The 21,678-nt window shown below is 40.2% G+C and overlaps 1 protein-coding gene across 12 annotated transcripts in view; it reads right to left on the reverse strand.

The window, feature by feature from the left end:
• FBXW11 (F-box and WD repeat domain containing 11) overlaps positions 1 to 21,678 on the reverse strand; it is a 130,552-nt gene that overhangs the window by 39,068 nt on the left and 69,806 nt on the right. For 8 of the 12 annotated variants that reach the window (XM_015101232.4, XM_015101228.4, XM_027979986.3 and 5 more), the window contains one exon: positions 3,000 to 3,062. The exons of the other annotated variants lie outside the window; for them this stretch is intronic. In XM_015101232.4, coding sequence (XP_014956718.1) covers positions 3,000 to 3,062 — 63 coding nt within the window. The remainder of the gene's footprint in view (positions 1 to 2,999; positions 3,063 to 21,678) is intronic. 12 annotated transcript variants of the gene reach the window in all.

Here is a 21,678-nt window from a genome sequence, read left to right on the forward strand (position 1 = left end):
TTTGCCGTGTGTATTTATACTTAAAATGCCAGTTTTATCTTAAAGCCAAATCATTCCTTTATTAATTAATTCAGGCAATAATTTAAAATGTATTCAGAGATCATGTACTCAGATTAGTCACTAAAGTAAATGACAAAGTCAGAATCCTTTGTAAAGTTAAATGGTGTCCTAAATTATCCTCCTCCAATGCTTATTCCCAAACCATGTTCTCAGTTAACTGATGCTGGAGAAGACCATCTTAGAAAACCTGTTCAACTTGGCAAAGTGGCAAGTGACTATTAATGGTTTGTTTTCCTTCCTCAGAGTTGAAAGGTAAAGCTATATGCATTTATGCAAACACTTCTCACACTTGTGCACACATCAGATAACAAAAGAGTAAATTAACAGAGACTGCCAGGGGCCACTCTGGAATAGAGCCCTGAGCTAACGTCTACCAAGTTCCTGGATGATGCTGATGCTGCCACTCTAAAGACTGCACTTCAGGGACCTCACGCTGAAAACCACTGCTCTCTGTAACAGAGAAACCAGACAGCAATTCAATCTAAACAGCTTCGTTTTACCTAACAGTTTTAATCGCCTCTGTATTATTCCCAGGGCTGCTAAACTGCTGACAAAATAGTTTATAGACTTTCACTCCCTCTTTCTGATCACCGACTCTGAAAGTTACCCCAGACAAACCACATATGCCTGAGAAGTTCCTCATCTTATTCGGTCTGTCTGTGGATATCCCACAGACTCCTATCCTAACGGCTGCATCTCTCATCAAGCCTGCAGGGCCCGTGCATACAACCAGTACATTCTTTAAAGACTGACACTGCATACACTGCATCTGGACGACAATATCCAAAAAAATCTAAATCCCTAGACTGAAGCCACAGCTGCTTCTGATAAGGCTCAGCAACTTCCCTGTTTACAAACAAAACACCTCCATACTTTTGTCAAACACTGTCAGGCCATGTGTCCATCCCTATTCTGACAGCCTCTTCACGTGTAACTAGAAGGAATGAGAGACAGGAGAACTGTGAAAGCTGAAGGGTTCTGTCACAAACGTTCGCTAGTTCCATTAGGAGCTTGTCTCAGAAATCTTGCATGGGAAGAACCAAGAGCTTCTGTTATCAGCATATCCCCTAACAGAGCAGACTGAACCCATCCCAGAAAGAAAACATCCTTGGTAAATATCCAGCAGAGTCTTTGACCTTCCTTGGTAAAATATTAAAAACCTTCCATATCTGAAGCAAGTTCTTTTGTCGACATTTAGAGGTATAAACCTGGAAGGTCTTCTCTCTCTCCTCATTTATCTCACCACTTCCTAATTTTCTCCCCTTGCATTCTTTGGGTGGTGGAGAGCTCACCGACACCAGGCACCACCAGGGGGCAGCACTGAGCAGAGATGTTTGACGTTGCTTGTGGTAAAACATTCATACCAAACAGGACCAAAACATCAGCGTTCAAAACAGTCAGATGAAATGAAAATTATTTGCTGTGGTGAAAATCAGCTAGCATAGGAGCATCTTTGCTACTTTTAGGCATAAGAATGTTCACCATAATGTTATAATAAAGAAAAGTTAGGAAAAAACTACCCAGTTACAGGCAACTGGTTCAAGTGAATTATAATACATCTACACAAAGTACTATAAAGCGGCCATTAAAATTAGGTTTATAAAGTAAGATATTAATAACAGAACATGTTTATGAAGTATCAGGAACAAAAGAATTTTATATAGCATACAATCACAATAATTTGCGTTAAGGGGTACACACCAAGACAGAGTAAAGAATAAATATGAAAATGGTAAAAGTGCCTCATCTTGAGAGAGAAAGCTGTGTATTTTTTCCTTCCCCTTTTCTTCCTATATTTTTTCATAATAATTAGCCAAAATAACTATGTTCCTAACAGGTTAAATATGAGTATCGTAACTACTAGCATTTGCGTACTGCTTTGTAATTCACAAAATATTTTCACACTCATTACCTCACTCGATAAGCAAAAGGGTTATTATTTCATTTTCAGAAGGGTTCCTAGCCCTCTAGCCCCCCTAGAGCACTGATATACAATTAACTAGCCTATTGAAAGACAGATGAAAAAAAAGGCCTGAAAACTAGTGTTGAGAACCACTGTGAGCTGAAAAATCAATAGTAAATTAAGAGAATCCTGATGCAAAATACCAAATGTGAAGGAGGGAACAGAAGTCAGTCTGCGCACAGTTCCCCCTGGAACGACAGCATGTGCTTAACTCCACAGCACACTCTCCATTTCTATTTCTAGCCACCTGCTTGGCCCAGAGAGATCTTCCTACAATCGCTCCATTTTGTTACTTTTCTTCTTAAATTTGTTGGGGACACTTTATTCTTGTTAATAACTAAAGTACTCCATTGCTTCAACTCAAATGAACCCAGAGAATATTTTCTTTATTAATCAGTACTGTTTTTGGATTTAGATTTGTTTTGCCTACAACTGTATCTTCATGAAAGGAAAATTATGTGTACCATAATGGTTGATGGAAAACATCAAATCATGAGATGTATATGCTCTCCATCGCCCACCTTACCAAAAAACTGGGGGACAGGGAGGGCAACTGGCAAACTAAAATAGAGCCAGGAGAAAAGGAAACTGAATTTAAAAGGAAAAGACAAACATTAAAAATGAAGTGGGGGGAAAGGGTGGTGGCTGGGAGAAGAGGCCAGTGCATACACTGGTGCCTGGCCAGGTTCCACTCTGGCGACAAAGGGCACCACCGCATTCGTGGCTTAGACAGTGACCCCGAAGACTGACTATCTTTGGGCTGCAGCCAACTTCAGAACCTTGTGTAAACTCCCAAAATCTTGATAATGACACTTCCCTAAGGAACAGAAGATAAATTAGGGTGGACTCTGAAACTAGCAAAACTGCACAGAAGAAAGAAGCCCTTGGCTCTGAGCTCCACTGAGGACAGGAGCCGAGGGAGCATCTCAGCCGCAGTAAGTCAGTCGCTATCTTCTCTGTGCGCCGCCATTCCTACCTGCCAAAGAGTATTTTTCTTTGGGGACTCATCTTCATTTTGATCCTCCATAACTGAAGTGTTCTAAGGGGGGAAAAACAGGTTATTTGAATTATGCCGAGTTTTGCAAATCCTAAATAACTACACCAAAATGTAACTTTGAAAACCCAAACTAGAGTGTACCAATACCAACCCAAGAGCTGTTTGACTTATGGCTAACACATGCCATTTTGGGTCAACAGGAGTGTTTTTATCTTTCATAAATTAATAGTTAGTGGTTGGACAAAAGCAAGCATAAACCTTCTATTTATGAAGGTAGGGTATACTGAGAAAACAGGCTGAACTGAATTATGGGAGTGGGGCTGAAACTACCTCAATCATTGCTGTTACTCTTGTAACTCATGGAAAGAAGCCCCAGAGACCCACTAAGCTCCTGATGATTGCACAAAACATTTACTAGAATGTCTGCTATTCAGTAACCCACCCCAGCCACCAGCAGTTAGAAGTGACAAAGCCCTGGAAGCCCCCCTACCTCTCTCCTTCCTCCCTTGACAGTCCTGTTTCTTAGGAATGGCTTTGCAGTCTCCCCTAGCAAGCATGGTGGGTGCCCAGCCTTTTCCCTTAAGAGGAGGATGCTGTTAGCCAGTAACAATCTGGCTTGCCTTGGGAATGCATTAGCTTTTGATTTTTGTGTTTACTGCACAAAGAGGCACTGTGTAATTATTCTTTCTGGTGACCCAGTCGCTCAATAGATGCCCATTAACTGGAGATTATACATGATTGGATTTTCCCTTTTGAAGCTCCTACCTAATAGCTAAATGGAAACTTAATGAGAAGGGGAAGTGGGAGAGTTGTACTCTGAAAGGAAGAACAACTCATTTATGGATGGCAGTCCCTCTCTTCCCAAATCTAAAATTTCAAGATTGGGGTATATAATTTAAACTACAACATTTGTCCATAGTATATTAGCCAAAAAGATCCTGTAGATCTGTTGAAGTTAAGTGTTTACAAGACCCTGTTTATTGCCTATAGAGGATAAACCTCTCTCTTAAATTTTCCCTCTTTTTCCTTTACATTCTTCAAGTTGTAAAATATTAAAAGACACATACAGTATTTCTAAACAATCCATCTGAAAACACCCAACGTAGGTGGTGGCAGAAGAATCACCGCGTGACACCAGTGGTCCGCAGGCCTCACAGCAGGGTCTGATCAGAGATGTAGAATGGTGGAGTAGGAAAGTCAAAGGCTTTGGAAGAAAAGAGAGAGGCGAGAATGGGTGGGGGGGAGGAAGAGAGGGAGGGTGTGTGTGTGTGTGTGTGTGTGTGTGTGTGAGAAAGAGAGAGAGAGAGACATCCTGCGCGGGTTGTTCCATGCATGGACAAAAACAGCCACACAAAGTCGCGGGGATGGAAAGCACCAGTGCAGTGGTGGGTGTGTGACGGGTTTTCAAAACCTGTTCACACCCTGCTACTTTCCCTTAAGTGTTCTCGTCTCACGATTTTCTGACCTCAGACTCTGAAAGAAAGAGTCCAGATGCTTGCCGGATAGGGAAAAGCCACTGGCTTCCTCGGTGAAACCTCACAGATCACAGAACACCAAGGTCTGCGATGCAGAAGGAGGGCAGGAGGGCAGGACTCCATGTGTTCAAGTCGACTGTGAGTTAGGAAGGAAGGCAGTGTGTCCAAGCATCCCAAGCAGGTCTAGAGTGGCGGCAGTGAAAAATGATCCTGAATGGAATAACTGGGATGAAGAATATGGAAACAGAAGTAGTATTCCTCTCTCCAACTATTTCCCTTTCACTGCTATCTTGAAGGACTCATGGATTAATAGAGCTGGCAGGTTTCCACAGGGGAACAAAGCAAGTGGAAGCAGCGGGAAAGGGGGAACAGTGTCTCAGTAGACCCCTGGGGTGTGACGGGTAGTCACAGAGGCATGGCAACGCACACCACCACCACGGCCCGGGATCTGAAAGAGTGGCAAGAAAAAACGTGAAGAGGCGAGCATGAACTCGAAACTTCAAAAATATGGGAGCCTGCATCCGCCGGAGCTATTGTGACATAAGCTACCTCAGTACCTTCCTCACTCAAGGAGGAAACAAAACGACAGGCAGACCATGCAAGAAACAACTGTCTTTCCAGGAAGAAAATTTAATTCTTCCTTCCAGTCACTCCGAAACAGAAACAGTGTTTATTTACAGAGTTAAGAAGGAAACTTCCCCCGCCCCCATAAAAATAGCAACTATTCTCTTAAGGCTTGACAAAAGGGGATAAACACACACATACAATTTAGTAAAACTGTATTTAAGAGAGTACTGTGGGGGCTAGAATACATATTTTTTCAATTTCTCTTATAAAGTCTTCAGCAGAAGATGTCAAAGGGGAAAATGCTGCAACACTGATCAGAGGATCTTTTCCAAACAGCAGTCGAGGCGATGCGAGAGACGCTCAGAGTGAAAAGGGCCCTGGGGTCCCGCGGAGCTTGCGAAGCGCTGCAGGCTCCCGTGCTGCAGGCTCCCGTGCGGGCTCTCCCCGCGCTACCTCCCCCTCCTCCCTCCCTCCCGCCCCACCAGACACGCACACCACCCAGATGCTGAAGCGCTGACAGGCACTCAGTCGCGCTCCACTCTGCGGCCGCAGCCTGTAGCCCACCAGGCTGCTCTGCCCATGGGATTCACCAAGGCAGGGTTACTGGGGTGGGCTGCCATTTCCTTCTCCAAAGATATTCAAGGCTCTGGACATCTCACAGTTTAAAAAGTCAGGTTAGACTAGTTCAGTCCAGCTTTCCCTGATTTACTGGATGTGGCCACCCACCTCCCTGCTCCGCTTTACAATCCCTAACTAAGAGCTCCGCACACGCAAGCCCTGGACTGGGTCGGCAGCACGCATGATTGCTTCCTCCTCCCGCTCACCACATGAAGACTCTGGGAGAAGGAGGAAATGCCCGCTTTTGGTAAACACAATATATGCCTTTCCTAGTCCCCATTACCTTCTGCCACCTGCTGTGTGTGGGAATAAGAATGGACAGCAAGAGTAGAATTTTCTCAGAGCCACAGGTATTTTTTTCTTTTTTAATCACTTTGACTTTTATTTCTTAAAGGTTTAATAGATGAAAGGTCACAAGGTCAAGGGTGAAGTAAGAACAAACAATGAGCCTTCCTTTCAGGAGAAAAGAAAGGCGGCTTCCTATATCCAAGCTCTCAGATTAAACCATGAGGTAAACCAATCTGAAACTAGAAGTCCTCTTTAAGCCTCCGACACTTCTGGGAAAGGAAAGTCCTTGGAAATACCAACATGGCTTAATCACTTCCTACCTTCTCATCATCATCTCTTTCCTCCTACACCTACTAAGAAGCACCACATGCATATAAAACGCATAGACCTTCCTACCACCAACAGAAGACACAATCTAGCAAGCAGCAGCCAGACTCTAAGGCAGATCAGCCTTAGGACTAGTGACATTTGGAGCCGGATTAATTTCCTGTTGCGGGGGAGGGGGGCTGTCATGTAATATAGGATGTTAAGTAGCATTCCTGGCTTCTCCCTACTAGAGGCCAGCAGCAAATCCCTCCCCAGCCCTAACTGTGATAGCCAGAAAGCATCTCCAAATGACTGCCAAATGTCAGGGGCTGGGGATAGGGGATGCGGGGCAACAAAACTGGCCCCTCCACGTGAAAGCCACTGCTCTAGGGGTGTGAGCGCCTAAACTCACCTTCCTGGGAAAATACACTAAAAAACACTGCCATCTCAGTTCTGGCCTTTCTCTTCAGGCTTCTTTCCTTTGACCCCTGTGTCAATATGTGATTTCTTTAAACACAGTTTAATCTACGGTCAAGTAATTCATGGAGTACACATGTATCTAAATTCTGGGATAAATCCTGCTTGCCATTCAATTCCTATACAGGAAACCTTGATATAAGAAGTTCTTTATACTAGAGATTCTTGGGCTTTGGGGTATGCATGAGGGTGATACATATCATGAAGTCATACACGGAAGTGTGTATACATTCCTCCAGAAAGATCCAGTTTTCATTAGATCTTGAAGGTGTCTCAAATGTGATAAAATAACAAAGCATGTCTTTGACCAAACAGGAGGCCAGGGTGGATGGAGCCTAGGTTCATGTGCTTCACTTTGATTTAAAGTTCTCCCAGTAATTTTTATGTCTATCTCTGCTTTAAAATTACTGCTATGGCAAAATGATGTAGTCCATGTAGTACCACCATCCTAAGGAAATAGCACTGATACCTCTGTTAACAGACTCTGCCCCAACACGAGGTATTTCCAAACTACCAAATACCATGAGAATCTAATATCTGTTCCTTCTCTTATAAAAGGACTTCCCTTGTGGCTCAGACGGTAAAGCGTCTGCCTACAATGCAGACGACCTGGGTTCAATCCCCGGGTCAGGAAGGTCCTCTGGAGAAGGAAATGGCAATCCACTCCAGTGCTCTTGCCTGGAAAACCCCGTGGATGGAGGAGCGTGGTAGGCTACAGTCCACGGGGTCGCAAAGAGTCGGACACGACTGAGCACCTTCACTTGGTCACTTTCAGGAGAAGATGCCAAAATGAAAATGCTCCTCTCAAGCTACACTAACCAGAAGATCATTTCCAAAGAGTATTCCAGGTTAACACAAGCGATGCTCAGAGAGAACAGGATCCTATGGCCTAATTATGTTTGACAAACGTGGTGCGTCACATGAGCGGTGCCCCGACCCCACTCCCAGAGACGATGGCACACCTCATCAAGACACTAGAGGTGAGCTCTGCAAAGCAACTATCCTTCGATAAAAAATAAGTTGATCAGAAAAGAGACACTAAAGATATCTCTTTAGTAATACCTCTTAGTTAAAAAGTGAGGCTAGGTTAGTTTAACCTAGCTTTCCCAAATTTGTTGGATATGGCCACCCCCTTTCACAAGCTCTTAATAAGAGCGCTGCACAACCCTGACTAGGGCAGTAACACGGCATGACCCCCCTCCTCCGATTTCACCAGACAAACCCTTTCTGGGGGCAAAGGGAATGTCCACTTTGCTACACACAATGCATTCCTCTCCTGTTTCCAGTCACCTCCCCAGCCTGCCACATGGGGTTAGTCTCTAGAAAGGCGAGGCAGGCTCTAAGCAGTGATTCATCTCTGCCAGTAGGTGCCACCAACTAACACAGAATATGCTTCACTTGGAAAATTCTCTACTTTAAAGAGTTACATAAGAGGAATCAACTTCCTACTTTTAAAATGCTACAAATTCTGCATTCTGGCTTCATGGTAAATGCTTATCAGTGTAAGATTCATATCAGAAACATCTTTACTCCTGAGGTAAAGCAAAAACAGAAACCAAAGCAAAACTGCAAACCTCAGGAAAGGCCTCAGAAAACATGGGGGCCTTCTACCGTTCTCTCCTGTGGTTTTAAATTTTTGGATTTAAGAAATTAAGGGCAACAGATTCATGGTGCAAAATGCTATCAGACAGCTTTATTTAGTCCCTGCACCAGGCTTGTTTCCTACATTATCTTTTGCTCTTCAGAAAAAATATGAAAGTAGATATTCCAATTTTACAGAAGAAATTGAGGGTCAGAGAAAGAAGTAACTGGCTAAGAGTTACCCAGTAAATAAGAAACGTGGGGCTCAGATCTAGGTCTGCTGTACTCAGAAATAAATGAACTTTCTATACAGAAAAATACTTCTCTCAGGTGTTTTCCAACTGCTGGCTGTAGCCTATGAAATCAATTTAATGGGCTATAACCAGCATTTTTTTAATAAAACGAAATTGAATCCGGGCATTCCCCTGCCCACAATGGTAAGCATAACAAAAATCACACAAAAAGGCTAAAGGCAATAAGCAAAAACATGTTAACAGGAAAAATCAAATTAAAAGGAAAGCGAAAGTCATTACTGCAAGGAGAGCAATACTCAAGTTAAACCAATAAATAACACACAGGGCTTTAAACCTCTCTAAAAGGCAAAAATCTATAAAAAGGATAATGTGTACTTTTATATAATGAATAAAATTCCAAAAAGTACAAAAAAATTAGAAATATTAAATAAACACCTTTTCACCTTCGACACATCAAACAGACCAACCAACAAACAACACTTGATTTTCCACGAACATTAAAAAAATAAAAAATAAAAAAAGACAGCACATCGAGCCAGAGGAGAAATCTCAAACACAGTCAGGGAGCAGGAGGAGGTGACACGTTTGAGATCAGACCAAGCAGAGAAGCCTAGGTTTAGTCTGCCAATTAGTACTTGCATAAACTAGAGATAAATACATGGAGCAATGACTGTCACAGGCACATCAAACACCTTCGAGTTGTCCCCCCCTAACCTAGCCTACAATTCTTCCCCTTAGTGTTACCCAACATACTGCTGGAGAACGAGATCAGTGGAAACCCAGAAGCATTCATCTGGAAAAAGAGGAGACAAACTTGTCCAGAAAAGCAGCCGCTACCTGTCATGCCACTCTTGCGGCTCAGAAGGAAGCTCTATGCGCCATGTATGTATCTACGCACTCTATTTTTAATACAATGATTCCAGCCACCAGTAAGTTCAACTTAATCAGAAATGTTCTCCTCCCTCCACACAAACACTAAAATGTAGGAACAAACCAGTGGTTTTCTTTCTACAATAGAAAGTAGTGATAAATTTTAAATCCATTGGGAGTTTGACTGAAACTACTGTACGTGATATTACTATAGTGCGCTTCCGTCCAACTTGCCCAACCTACAGTTCCACTCAAGTTTTTAATGGCTGTTATTAACATTATAAGACAAGACTGTACTAAGGCATCTGGAAGAATAAATAAGGGAGATGTTTCTTCCTTTCCTCACAAACTTTATTTCTTATGCCTATTTAAAATTTTTCTTAAAGTTCCAATAATTAAAGTAGTGTGGTACTGACAAAGTAAGACCAATGAAACAAAACAGAAAGTCAAGAAACAGATTCATTTACACTTACAATTTGCATATGATGAAGTTAGAATTTCAAATAAGGGGAAGAGGGATCTTCCAAGAAACAGCATTAAAAATAAAAGTTAGGGACTTTTCTGGCGGTCCAGTAGTTAACACTCCTTCTAATGCAAGGGGTGTGACAGGTTCTACCCCTGGGGAACTAGGGTCCCACATGACACTGTGTGTGGCCAAAAAAATTTTTTAAACGAATAATAATAAAAAATGTTAAATGCTACCTCATTTCATATACCAATATATACTATCGATAAAAAGAATCCTAAGAGCAGCTACCAAAAGAAATAAAATTTCTTGGTTAGGAAACCAAAATTAATACTTTAATAGGCAAATAAAGAGTAACTACCAATATCACAAAACAAGAAATTAAAATGGCTGCCAAAAATGAACAAGTACAATAACAAAAAAAGATGCAATTTTTCACCTCTCTTAAATTTGCAACTTTAATTCTTATATATTTTAATCTTTGGTAGGATTATAAATTGCTACCTTTCAGAGAGTATTTATCAACATATAACTTCAAAAATTACTACATAACACTGAACATAACTTACAGCAATTTATCCTAAAAAACTGTAAACCTACACAATTTATAACATGGAAAAATAGAAAGTAATGTAAATGTTCAACACTATGGTGTCATTTAAAAACACGATACAACAGGAGAAAATTTAAGTTCTTCCAAAACTTAACTAGTTAAGCTTTATTATGCTTAACTAGTTTAGCATAACATAGTGAAGAGCTTAATTCTCAAATGTAACCAGTACTCAGAACAACATAAAGTACATTACTAGGACCCCAAACACTGCCCAGTCGTTAACACGCTAAGGGTAACCTCTATTTTTTAAATATCATCATAGCTCCATTTTGCCTATTTTTCCAGTTTTACATAAATGGAATCATATTGTATAATACTGTTTTGAGTCTGGCTTCTTTTGCTTAAGACTGTGATTTAGAGATCTTTAAGTAGTAGCTCATTCTCTTTCACTGCTGTATCGTATTTCAAAAATCACGTACTCATTCTACTGAAAATGAATGTGTGGGTCACGTCCACTTTTGGAATTTAAAATAACTGTCATGTCTTTTGGTGTATATAGATATATATTTCATTAGATCTATACTAGGATAGAACAGCTAGGTTATAAAATGTATACTACCACTTTTCTAAAGTAATATTACCCAGTAATCAATACCATCAGCAGTTTATATGAGTTCTATTGCTCCTTACCAGCTATGGGCTTTGGGTGTTTTTTTTCCTGTTTGCTTAATTTTAACATTCTGTTGGGTATATAGTAGTATCTCTCTGTAGTTTTAATATGCATTTTCCTGGTGACTAATGAGGTTGAGGACCTTTTGTAAACTTAGCCATTTGGATAACATCTTTTGTAAAGTGAAAGTTAAAGCTTTTCACTATTTTTTAGTAAAAAAAAATGCCACTTTAGTGACAGTCTTTTCTTACTGATTTCTAGAAACTACATATTTTAGAACAGAGTCCTTTTCTCAAATGTATTTATAACAAAGATCTATTCTCTCACACAGTAGCCTAGAAGTTTAATTTTAATTTTTATACTTATATCTAAAACTCATCTACACTGGCTTTTATGTACAGGAGTCAGGGCTCATATTCTGAAACTTGAATGCAGTGTTTTTCAAACTGCAGGTTGGAGCTCACGGTATCAATTTAAAGGATAACCAGCATTAAAAAAAAAAAAACAAACTGAAATCTCCAAGAACAAAACACAGGATATATCTGCTATTTCATCAATTACAACATACATTAAAAAAATATTTTAACATCTCTGAAATTGGGCTATTTCTTATAATAATAGCTTATAATATAAGCTTATTTCTTATAATAATAGCAACTCAGTTAAAAATGGTAGACTTTTTTTGTATATTATTGGGTTGGGCCAAAACGTCTATTTGGGTTTCTCTTAAGCTCTCATATAAGATCATTCAGTGGTGGGATACAGTATACTGGGGGCCGTTGTGTGAAAGTATATGTATGTGAAACAGACACAAATACATATACCTAACACATACACACGGAGAAGGCATGGCACCCCACTCCAGTACTCTTGCCTGGAAAGTCCCATGGACAGAGGAGCCTGGTAGGCTGCAGTCCATGGGGTCGCGAAGAGTCGGACACAACTGAGCGACTTCACTTTCACTTTTCACTTTCATGCACTGGAGAAGGAAATGGCAACCCACTCCAGTGTTCTTGCCTGGAGAATCCCAGGGACGGGGGAGCCTGGTGGGCTGCCGTCTATGAGGTTGCAGAGTCGGACACGACTGAAGCAACTCAGCAGCAGCAGCAGCAACACATAAACACATGCATATAGTATACAGACACAAACACACCTGCTCACGTATATTAGGCCTACATATAATTTTTACTTCTCACTGTGACAGCACTGGAAACCCCTGATTAAGGTATTAGAGTGCATGGAGCTCACACTGCATCTTGCTACTACCTTTTCAGTTTTCTTTCAGTTCTCCCAATTATATCAAAAGATATTTTCATTCTCTTTCACTGCTGTACAGTACTTCAAAAATTATATACCCATTCTAGCGTAGATAAATGTGTGGGTCACTTATACTTTTGGAATTTAAAATAACTCCATCATGTCTTTGGTGTGTATGGGTATATATTTTGTTGTTTGTTTTTAACACAAAGAACTGGTCTCTTGTTCAGTTTACTTAACAGTGTTTAGCTAGAATTTCATTATACATTTTGTTTCTATGGAATTTTTTTTTTCCAGTAACCAATCTCTAAATAGTACCCTTTTCTGATTTTTTTTAAGAAAAAAGATTTTTAAAATATACAACAAAAGAACAAATGGTATGCAGATTTGTCCAAAACTGTGAAGGCTGTAATCTGTCTAAAATTTGTGAAATACTATCTGAAAAGAATAGCAACATTAAAAAAACACGTAAACTATATTAAATGGGGAAAAAAGCAAGTCAAAATAAGTCTGTATGATCCCATCTTTACAAATGCTTTACCTATCAAACTTTATTTAAAGAAGCAACTAGAAAAAGTGTTAACATGCTGACAATCAGTTCAGTTCAGTCGCTCAGTCGTGTCCGACTCTTTGCGACCCCATGAATCGCAGCACGCCAGGCCTCCCTGTCCATCACCATCTCCCGGAGTTCACTCAGACTCACGTCCATCGAGTCAGTGATGCCATCCAGACATCTCATCCTCGGTCGTCCCCTTCTCCTCCTGCCCCTAATCCCTCCCAGCATCAGAGTCTTTTCCAGTGAGTCAACTCTTCGCATGAGGTGGCCAAAGTACTGGACTTTCAGCTTTAGCATCATTCCTTCCAAAGAAATCCCACGGCTGATCTCCTTCAGAATGGACTGGTTGGATCTCCTTGCAGTCCAAGGGACTCTCAAGAGTCTTCTCCAACACCACAGTTCAAAAGCATCAATTCTTCGGCACTCTGCCTTCTTCACAGTCCAACTCTCGCATCTATACATGACTACAGGAAAAACAATAGCCTTGACTAGACGGACTTTTGTTGGCAAGGTAATGTCTCTGCTTTTGAATATGCTATCTAGGTTGGTCATAATCTTTCTTCCAAGGAGTAAGCGTCTTTTAATTTCATGGCTGCAATCACCATCTGCAGTGATTTTGGAGCCCAGAAAAATAAAGTTTGACACTGTTTCTCCATCTAATTCCCATGAAGTGATGGGACCAGATGCCATGATCTTCGTTTTCTGAATGTTGAGCTTTAAGCCAACTTTTGCACTCTCCTCTTTCACTTTCATCAAGAGGCTTTTTAGTTCCTCTTCACTTTCTGCCATAAGTGTGGTGTCATCTGCATATCTGAGGTTAGTGATATTTCTCCCTGCAATCTTGATTCCAGCTTGTGCTTCTTCCAGCCCAGCGTTTCTCATGATGTACTCTGCATATAAGTTAAATAAGCGGGGTGACAATATACAGCCTTGACGTACTCCTTTTCCTATTTGGAACCAGTCTGTTGTTCCATGTCCAGTTCTAACTGCTGCTTCCTGACCTGCATATAGGTTTCGCAAGAAGCAGGTCAGGTGGTCTGATATTCCCATCTCTTTCAGAATTTTCCACAGTTTATTGTGATCCACACAGTCAAAGGCTTTGGCACAGTCAATAAAGCAGAAATAGATGATTTTCTGGAACTCTCTTGCTTTTTCCATGATCCAGTGGATGTTGGCAACTTGATCTCTGGTTCCTCTGCCTTTTCTAAAACCAGCTTGAACATCAGGGAGTTCATGGTTCACGTATTGCTGAAGCCTGGCTTGGAGAATTTTGAGCATTACTTTACTAGCGTGTGAGATGAGTGCAACTGTGCACTAGTTGGAGAAGGCACTGGCACCCCACTCCAGTACTCTTGCCTGGAAAATCCCATGGACGGAGGAGCCTGGTGGGTTGCACTCCATGGGGTTGCTGAGGGTCAGACACAACTGAGCGACTTCACTTTCACTCTTCACTTTCATGCACTGAAGAAGGAAATGGTAACCCACTCTAGTGTTTTTGCCTGGAGAGTCCTAGGGACGGGGGAGCCTGGCGGGCTGCCATCTATGGGGTTGCACAGAGGTGGACACAACTGAAGTGACTTAGCTTAGCTTTGAGCATTCTTTGGCATTGCTTTTCTTTGGGACTGGAATGAAAACTGACCTTTTCCAGTCCTGTGGCCACTGCTGAGTTTTCCAAATTTGCTGGCATATTGAGTGCAGCACTTTCACAGCATCATCTTTCAGCATTTGAAATAGCTCCACTGGAATTCCATCACCTCCACTAGCTTTGTTCATAGTGATGCTTTCTAAGGCCCACTTGACTTCACATTCCAGGATGTCTGGCTCTAGGTGAGTGATCACACCATCATGATTATCCTGGTCATGAAGATCTTTTTTATACAGTTCTTCTGTGTATTCTTGCCACCTCTTCTTAATATCTTCCGCTTCTGTTAGGTCCTTAGCATTTCTGTCCTTTATCGAGCCCATCTTTGTGTGAAATGTTCCCTTGTTATCTCTAATTTTCTTGAAGAGATCTCTAGTCTTTCCCATTCTGTTGTTTTCCTCTATTTCTTTGCATTGATCCCTGAGGAAGGCACAATGCTGACAATATTATCCCTTCAATTTTTCTGTTTTGCTTATATACCCCATCTAAATTTTCCTTAAGGAAGACATATTTCTTTTTAAAATAACAATGAACAGTGAGTTTTTAAAAACTGAAACTGAAAAAGGCAAAAGAGCCACACCAAGACCCCAGATACAGATGCTCTAGCTTTAAAAAACAGAAGCTAGTCAGTCACTGAAACTTCCTGCAGAGTCAGATCCTGCAGACACATTTCACCTGTGTCTGCTCCCTGCTCTATAAAGCTGAGGTGAAAACAGGCTCTCCCCTAGAGAGTGAATATGGGCTCCTTTAGTCAAACTTAAACTCCACAGGACAGAAGTGTTTGGCTGTTTCATCCATTCTGTATTCTCAGCACTTAGAGTAATTCCTGACACACAAGTAGGGTGGTATAATAACTATATACTGACAATGAATGTTACCTAGAGTTATTACAGGTACATCTTCCTATTAATTGTAATGACCAAACTGGTAATCTTGTTTCTGCTTAACTCCCTTCCCATATTTTCCAAACTGTCTACAATGAGCAAGATTTCAACATGTAGGGCAAGAAACCATGAAACACCATTTCTGGTTGTCACAGAAAAGAAGCAACAAATAAAATCTATTTTCAGAAAGGCAGTCACCCTTATCACCTCCAAAGTATTCATTTACCTAGATAAAAGAAGAACACTTCATTAATTATTTGACTGTTTAAAAAGGTCCAAAAGAAGCACAGATACAAGTCTGCTAGAATTTCCCTAAGAAAGCAGACAATGGGTGGCAGAATGTACACTTAAATGCTTCCTAGGGCTCAGGAAGAGACTTTGAAGAGAACTTTAAAGCAAAACTTGTAAGGTGTTTCATGTTTACTAAAGAAAGCCAGAAAAAGAAGGTGCTTTAGAAGCAGGAACAGAAGAACAGCCGACAGACACTGAGTCGTGAGGCACAGCACCCCGGAGGCAGTCAGTCCGCTGAAATGTAAAGAGCAGGCCTTTAGAGCCAGGAGTCCCCAGTGCAAATCCCAGGCTTTGCAATTACAAACTGTGGGACTTCTGGTAGGTCACCTGCCTTCTCTCTGGGGCCTGGTTCCCTCCTTTATAGGACAGGGGTAATACTGCTTACCTTGAAGGAAAAGAAATAACATGGGCAACCGACCTACAACGTAACATTGCTCGGAGGAGGAAACAACAAACCAGAAAAACATTTCTACTCTTTTGCTTCTACTATAAATTATTTTAAAAGAAACATGAAACTATCTATTAATGATGTGAAGGGAAGTTAGAGAAACGCCATACCACAGCACAATCAAGTCTCATATTACTGTGGTTAAGGGGTACCCTGGCAGGCTCAGCAAAGATTTCAAACATAAAACCTACCCAAGAAATTGGAAAGCAACAAATTATAACAATAGTAGCTACCATTTATTGAGCACACATTAGAAATTATATCATTCAATTAAAACCAGGGAAACAAAACCAAAACCACCAAAAACTTTCAGAGTAAGATGTTGAATTTAACACAATATCAATCAAATTTCCAGCAGGTTTCCTTCTACTCCCCTCTCTTAAAATTTTATGAAAATATATAGAGTGAAGGCAATCTGGAAGAACTAAGTGAGAGAATTTACACTATGAAATAGCAAGATCTACTATATAGCTCTTGTAACAAAGAGAGTATTATACAGGAATAAAGGTAGACAAAGGGCTTCCCTCATAGCTCAGTCGGTGAAGAATCTGCCTGCAATGCAGGAGACCAGGTTTGATTCCTGGGTTGGGAAGATTCCCTGGAGAAGGAAATGGCAACCCTCTTCAGTATCCTTGCCTGGAGAATCCCATGGACAGGGGAGCCTGGTGGGCTACAGTCCAAGGGGTTGCAAGAATCAGACACAACTTAGCAACTAAGCCACCACCAAATACTGTATCCAAACTCAGATTCACACACATGAGTTCCCTTGACTAATTACTAAGGTAACACTTCAGTGCAGTGGAGAAAAAATGCTCTTTCCAATAAAAGACTATCAACTGGACATTCTTATTTTGAGCCCTACCTAGCCTCTCACCAAGGGGAAAAAGTATATTCTACATAGACTGCAGATTTAAATGTCAAAGGTGAGCTTCTAGAAGAGACCGTAGACCATCTCCATGACCATGGAATAGGTAAAGCTTTCCTAAACAGGATAAAGCATCTGCTAACAAGAAAGAAAAATCTGATAAACTGGATTACAATGAGAAATTTCTGTTCACTGAAAGCATCAAGAAGAGACTGAAGATTAAAACACTCTAAAACTGATTTTTGGTGATAGAACAACACTGAACCGCATACCTGAAACAGCTGAATTTTACAATATACAAAACACATCAAGTTTTAAAGAATTAAACTTAAAAGAAAAAAAGGCAACCCACAAAGTGAAAGAAGATTCATAAAACATCCAGAAAATTAAAAAAAGAAAACCAACCCTCACTTCAAATCAAGAAGGAATACAAACATATACACTCAACCCCTCCTCCTCAAAAATGGGTAAAACACTTATATAGGCACTTCACAGAAGAGAATATCCAAATAAAGTTAAAGTGTGAAAATTCAACCCAAGGGCTATCATCCAGAAACAATCACTTGCATTTTGGTTACAAAGGTTGAAAACTATCGACATATATACATATATACATACATATATATATATATATATATTTTTTTTTTTTTTAACTGTTTGAAGCATGCTCTCTAGTAGAATTGCCTTTCACATGTGTCCCGGATATTTTTTCATATCACTGTAGACCTTCATTTTCATTTTTAATGCCAACAGTTTACTTCATCCCATAATTTACTCAGCACAGTTAAGCAGTACACATTAACCTTTTTACTGTCACATACAATTAAGCTTTATGCTTACTATGAATAATTGCCTCTTTTGACCAAATTCCTAGAAATGCTGGATCCATAAGCACTTGTATTTAATAAATGAATGTCTAAACTGAATTGCATTTCCTTTGTTCAATCACTTCTATCCATCAGAATAGAGTTCATATTGTAAGTCATAAAATCTAACGGTCAGTTCTCATTGCTTGCATCTCAGAACCTATCACAAAGACTCGAGCATTCTCTCCTCCCTGATATACTCCAGTCACTTGGCTTCCAGGACTCTGCACTCATCTACTTCTCAGATCTCAACACCGCAAATATTAGAGGTTAGACAGAAGGAAATATTAGAGGTTTAGACAGAAGGAAAACCAGAAGAAAACCTGAATCCAGTGAGGGAATGGAGAGATAAATGAAGAGGAAAATGGTAAAAATGACAGTATATATAAAATAATATTTCTAGTTTTTAATTTCTTTAAAATATGATTGACTACCTGAGGAGTTCAAAATGTTGAACCACCTCAAATAAATGGAAAGTGACCTTTTAGCCAAGAACTACAAGACTCAATACTGTTAGGATACCAGTACTACCCAAAGAATCTATAGATTCAATGCAATCCTTAGCAAAATTTCAGAAGAGTTTTTGCATATACAGAAAAACCCATCCTAAAATTCATACAAAATCTCAAGGGACCCTGAATAGCCAAAATAATCTTAGAAACAACAGCAATACCATCTCACATTTCCTGATTTCAAAACTTATTACAAAGCTACAGTAATCAAAATAGTATGGTACTGGCATAAAGACAGATATAGAGACCAATTGGAGTAGAGAGCCCAGAAATAAATCCTGACATACACAGTCAAATGATTTTTGATAAAGGTACCAGGATTATTCTATGGGGAAATAACAGTCTTCTCAACAAATGCTACTGGAAAAACTAGATATCCACATATCAAAGAATGAAGTTGGGCCCTTACCTGATAGCACATATAAAACTTAGCTCAAAATAAGTCAAGATCCAAACATAACAGCTAAAACTATAAACTTCTTAGAAGAAAAGATAAATGAAAAGCTTCATGACAGTGGATTTAGCAATGATTCCTCATATATGATACCAAAGGCTAAGACAACAAAAATAAAAATATATAAATCAGACTATATCAAGACTTAAAACTGCTGTGCATCAAAGAATACAATCAACAGAGTAAGAATTCAGCCTAGGAAACGGGAAAACACGCTTGCAAAGCATGTATCTGGTAAGGGATTGATATTCAAAATCTATAAAGAACTAAAACTAAACAGCAAAAACAAATTAATTCAAAATGGGCAAAGGACTTGAATAGACACTTCTCTGAGAAGCTATACATACTAGGGGTCAAAAAGCTTATGGAAAGATACTCAACCTCATTAATCATTCAGTTCAGCTCAGTTCAGTCGCGTCTGACTCTTTGCGACCCCATGAACAGCAGCACGCCAGGCCTCCCTGTCCATCACCAACTCCCAGAGTTCACTCAGACTCACGTCCATCGAGTCGGCGATGCCATCCAGCCATCTCATCCTCTGTCGTCCCCTTCTCCTCCTGTCCCCGGTTAGGGAAACGCAAATCAAAACCACTGTGAGATATCACCTCTCACCTATCAGAACGACTACTACCAGAGCTACAAAAAGTACCCAGTGTTGGCAAGGATGTGGACAAACGAAACCCTCACACAGTGCTGACAGGAGTGTGAAACGGGGCAGCTGCCGTGGGAAAGTGGACGGTGGCTCATCAAAAGAGTAAAGATAAGAGTTACCATATGATCCAGCAAGACCAATTCTGCATCTACATCCAAAAGAATTCAAAAAATCTCAAAGAAATACTTATACACTTATGTCCATATACCAGCATTATTTGCAATAACCAAAAGGTGGAAACAACCCAAACGCTCGTTGAAGGATGAAATGCTAGACAATATACGGTATAAACATGCAAAGGAATATTATTCAGCCTTTTAAAAAAAAGGAAATCCTTATACAGGCTATAACATGGATGAACACTGAGGACACTAAGTGAAATAAGTCAGTTATAAAAAGAAATACTGTACAATTCTGCTTATGTGAGAGGTATCTAGAGCATCCAAATTCACAGAAACAGAAAACAGAATGGTTGTTCCTGCTCTGCCAGGGGAAATGAGGAGTGGTTAATGAACTATATAACATAGAGCAATGTTAACTTTGTTAATCATGTTGTAATTATATTCCTAATACTTATTTATCTAATAACTTTGTATTGGTCTTTATGCCTTTGACAACTGTAATTTTTTTTTATTACTTTAGAATATTTTTTTTAAACTCTATTTCTGTGGGGGTATAGCCAATTATGTGTTGTTAACAGTTTCATGTGAACACCAAAGGGACGTAGCCATACATACACATGCATCCATTCTCCACCAAACTCCTCCACGCAACACTGAGCAGAGCTCTGTGTGCTATACTGTAGGTCCTTGTTGGATATCCATTTTAAATATAGCAATATCGACCACTTTAAGTCTCCCAGGTCGTACCTCCTGACTCTGGTAACTACGAATCTCACATTTTCTAAAAGTTTGTTTGTTTTGAAGTATAACTGACCTACAACAATAGAAAAATAAACAGCTTTTGAAATTATGTATTTACTCACATAACTTTGACACAGTAGCAAAAATAGCAACAATATATCATGGACTCTATATCCCTTACAGAAATAAACTGTAAGACAACAAACAGCACCAAGGACGGCAGGAGGGAAGGGGAAGCACACAGCTCTAAGGACTTTCTTCCATGCACACAAAGCAGTGTCTATCACTTCAGGACAGGCTGCGATAAGTTAGCAGATGTGAACTGTGAACACTACAACAAACACAAGGAAAAAATTAAGCAAACAAGGTTTAACTAATCAACCAACGGTAGAGATGAAAACGGAATCACCCCAAAACTAAATTAATCCAAAAGAGAGCATAAAAGAGTACAAGGGGGGAAAAGAGCAGATGGAACAAATAGAAAACAAATAACAAAGGCATAGATCTAAAACTAAAATCTTCAATTCAGTCACTCAGTCGAGTCAGACTCTTTGAGACCCCATGGAATGCAGCACATCAAGCTTCCCTGTCCATCACCAACTCCTGGCACTTCCTCAAAATCATGCCCATCACATCAATGATGCCATCCAACCACCTCATCCTCTGTCATTCTCTTCTCCTGCTGCCTTCAATCTTTCCTGTCATCAAGGTCTTTCCCAATGAGTCAGTTCTTTGCATCAAGTGGCCAAAGTATTGGAGTTTCAGCTTCAGCATCAGTCCTTCCAATGAATATTCAGGATTCATTTAGGATTGACTTGTTGGATCTCCTTGCTGTCCAAGAGACTCAAGAGTGTTCTCCAACACCACAGTTCAAAACTTCTCCTGGCAATCTTGATTCCAGCTTGTGCTTCATCCAGCCCGGCATTTTGCATGATGTACTCTGAATAGAAGTTGAATAAGCAGGGTGACAATATACAGCCTTGACGTACTCCTTTGCCTATTTGGAACCAGTCTGTTGTTTCATGTCCAGTTCTAACTGTTGCTTCCTGACCTGCATACAGATTTCTCAGGAGGCAGGTCAAGTGGTCTGGTGTTCCCATCTCTTGAAGAAATTTCCACAGTTTATTGTGATCCACACAGTCAAAGGCTTTGGCACAGTCAATAAAGCAGAAATAGATGATTTTCTGGAACTCTCTTGCTTTATCAATGATCTAATCAATGGATGTTGGCAATTTGATCTCTG

This window comes from Ovis aries, chromosome 16 (genome assembly GCF_016772045.2).
Source record: "Ovis aries strain OAR_USU_Benz2616 breed Rambouillet chromosome 16, ARS-UI_Ramb_v3.0, whole genome shotgun sequence".
NCBI lineage: Eukaryota > Metazoa > Chordata > Mammalia > Artiodactyla > Bovidae > Ovis > Ovis aries.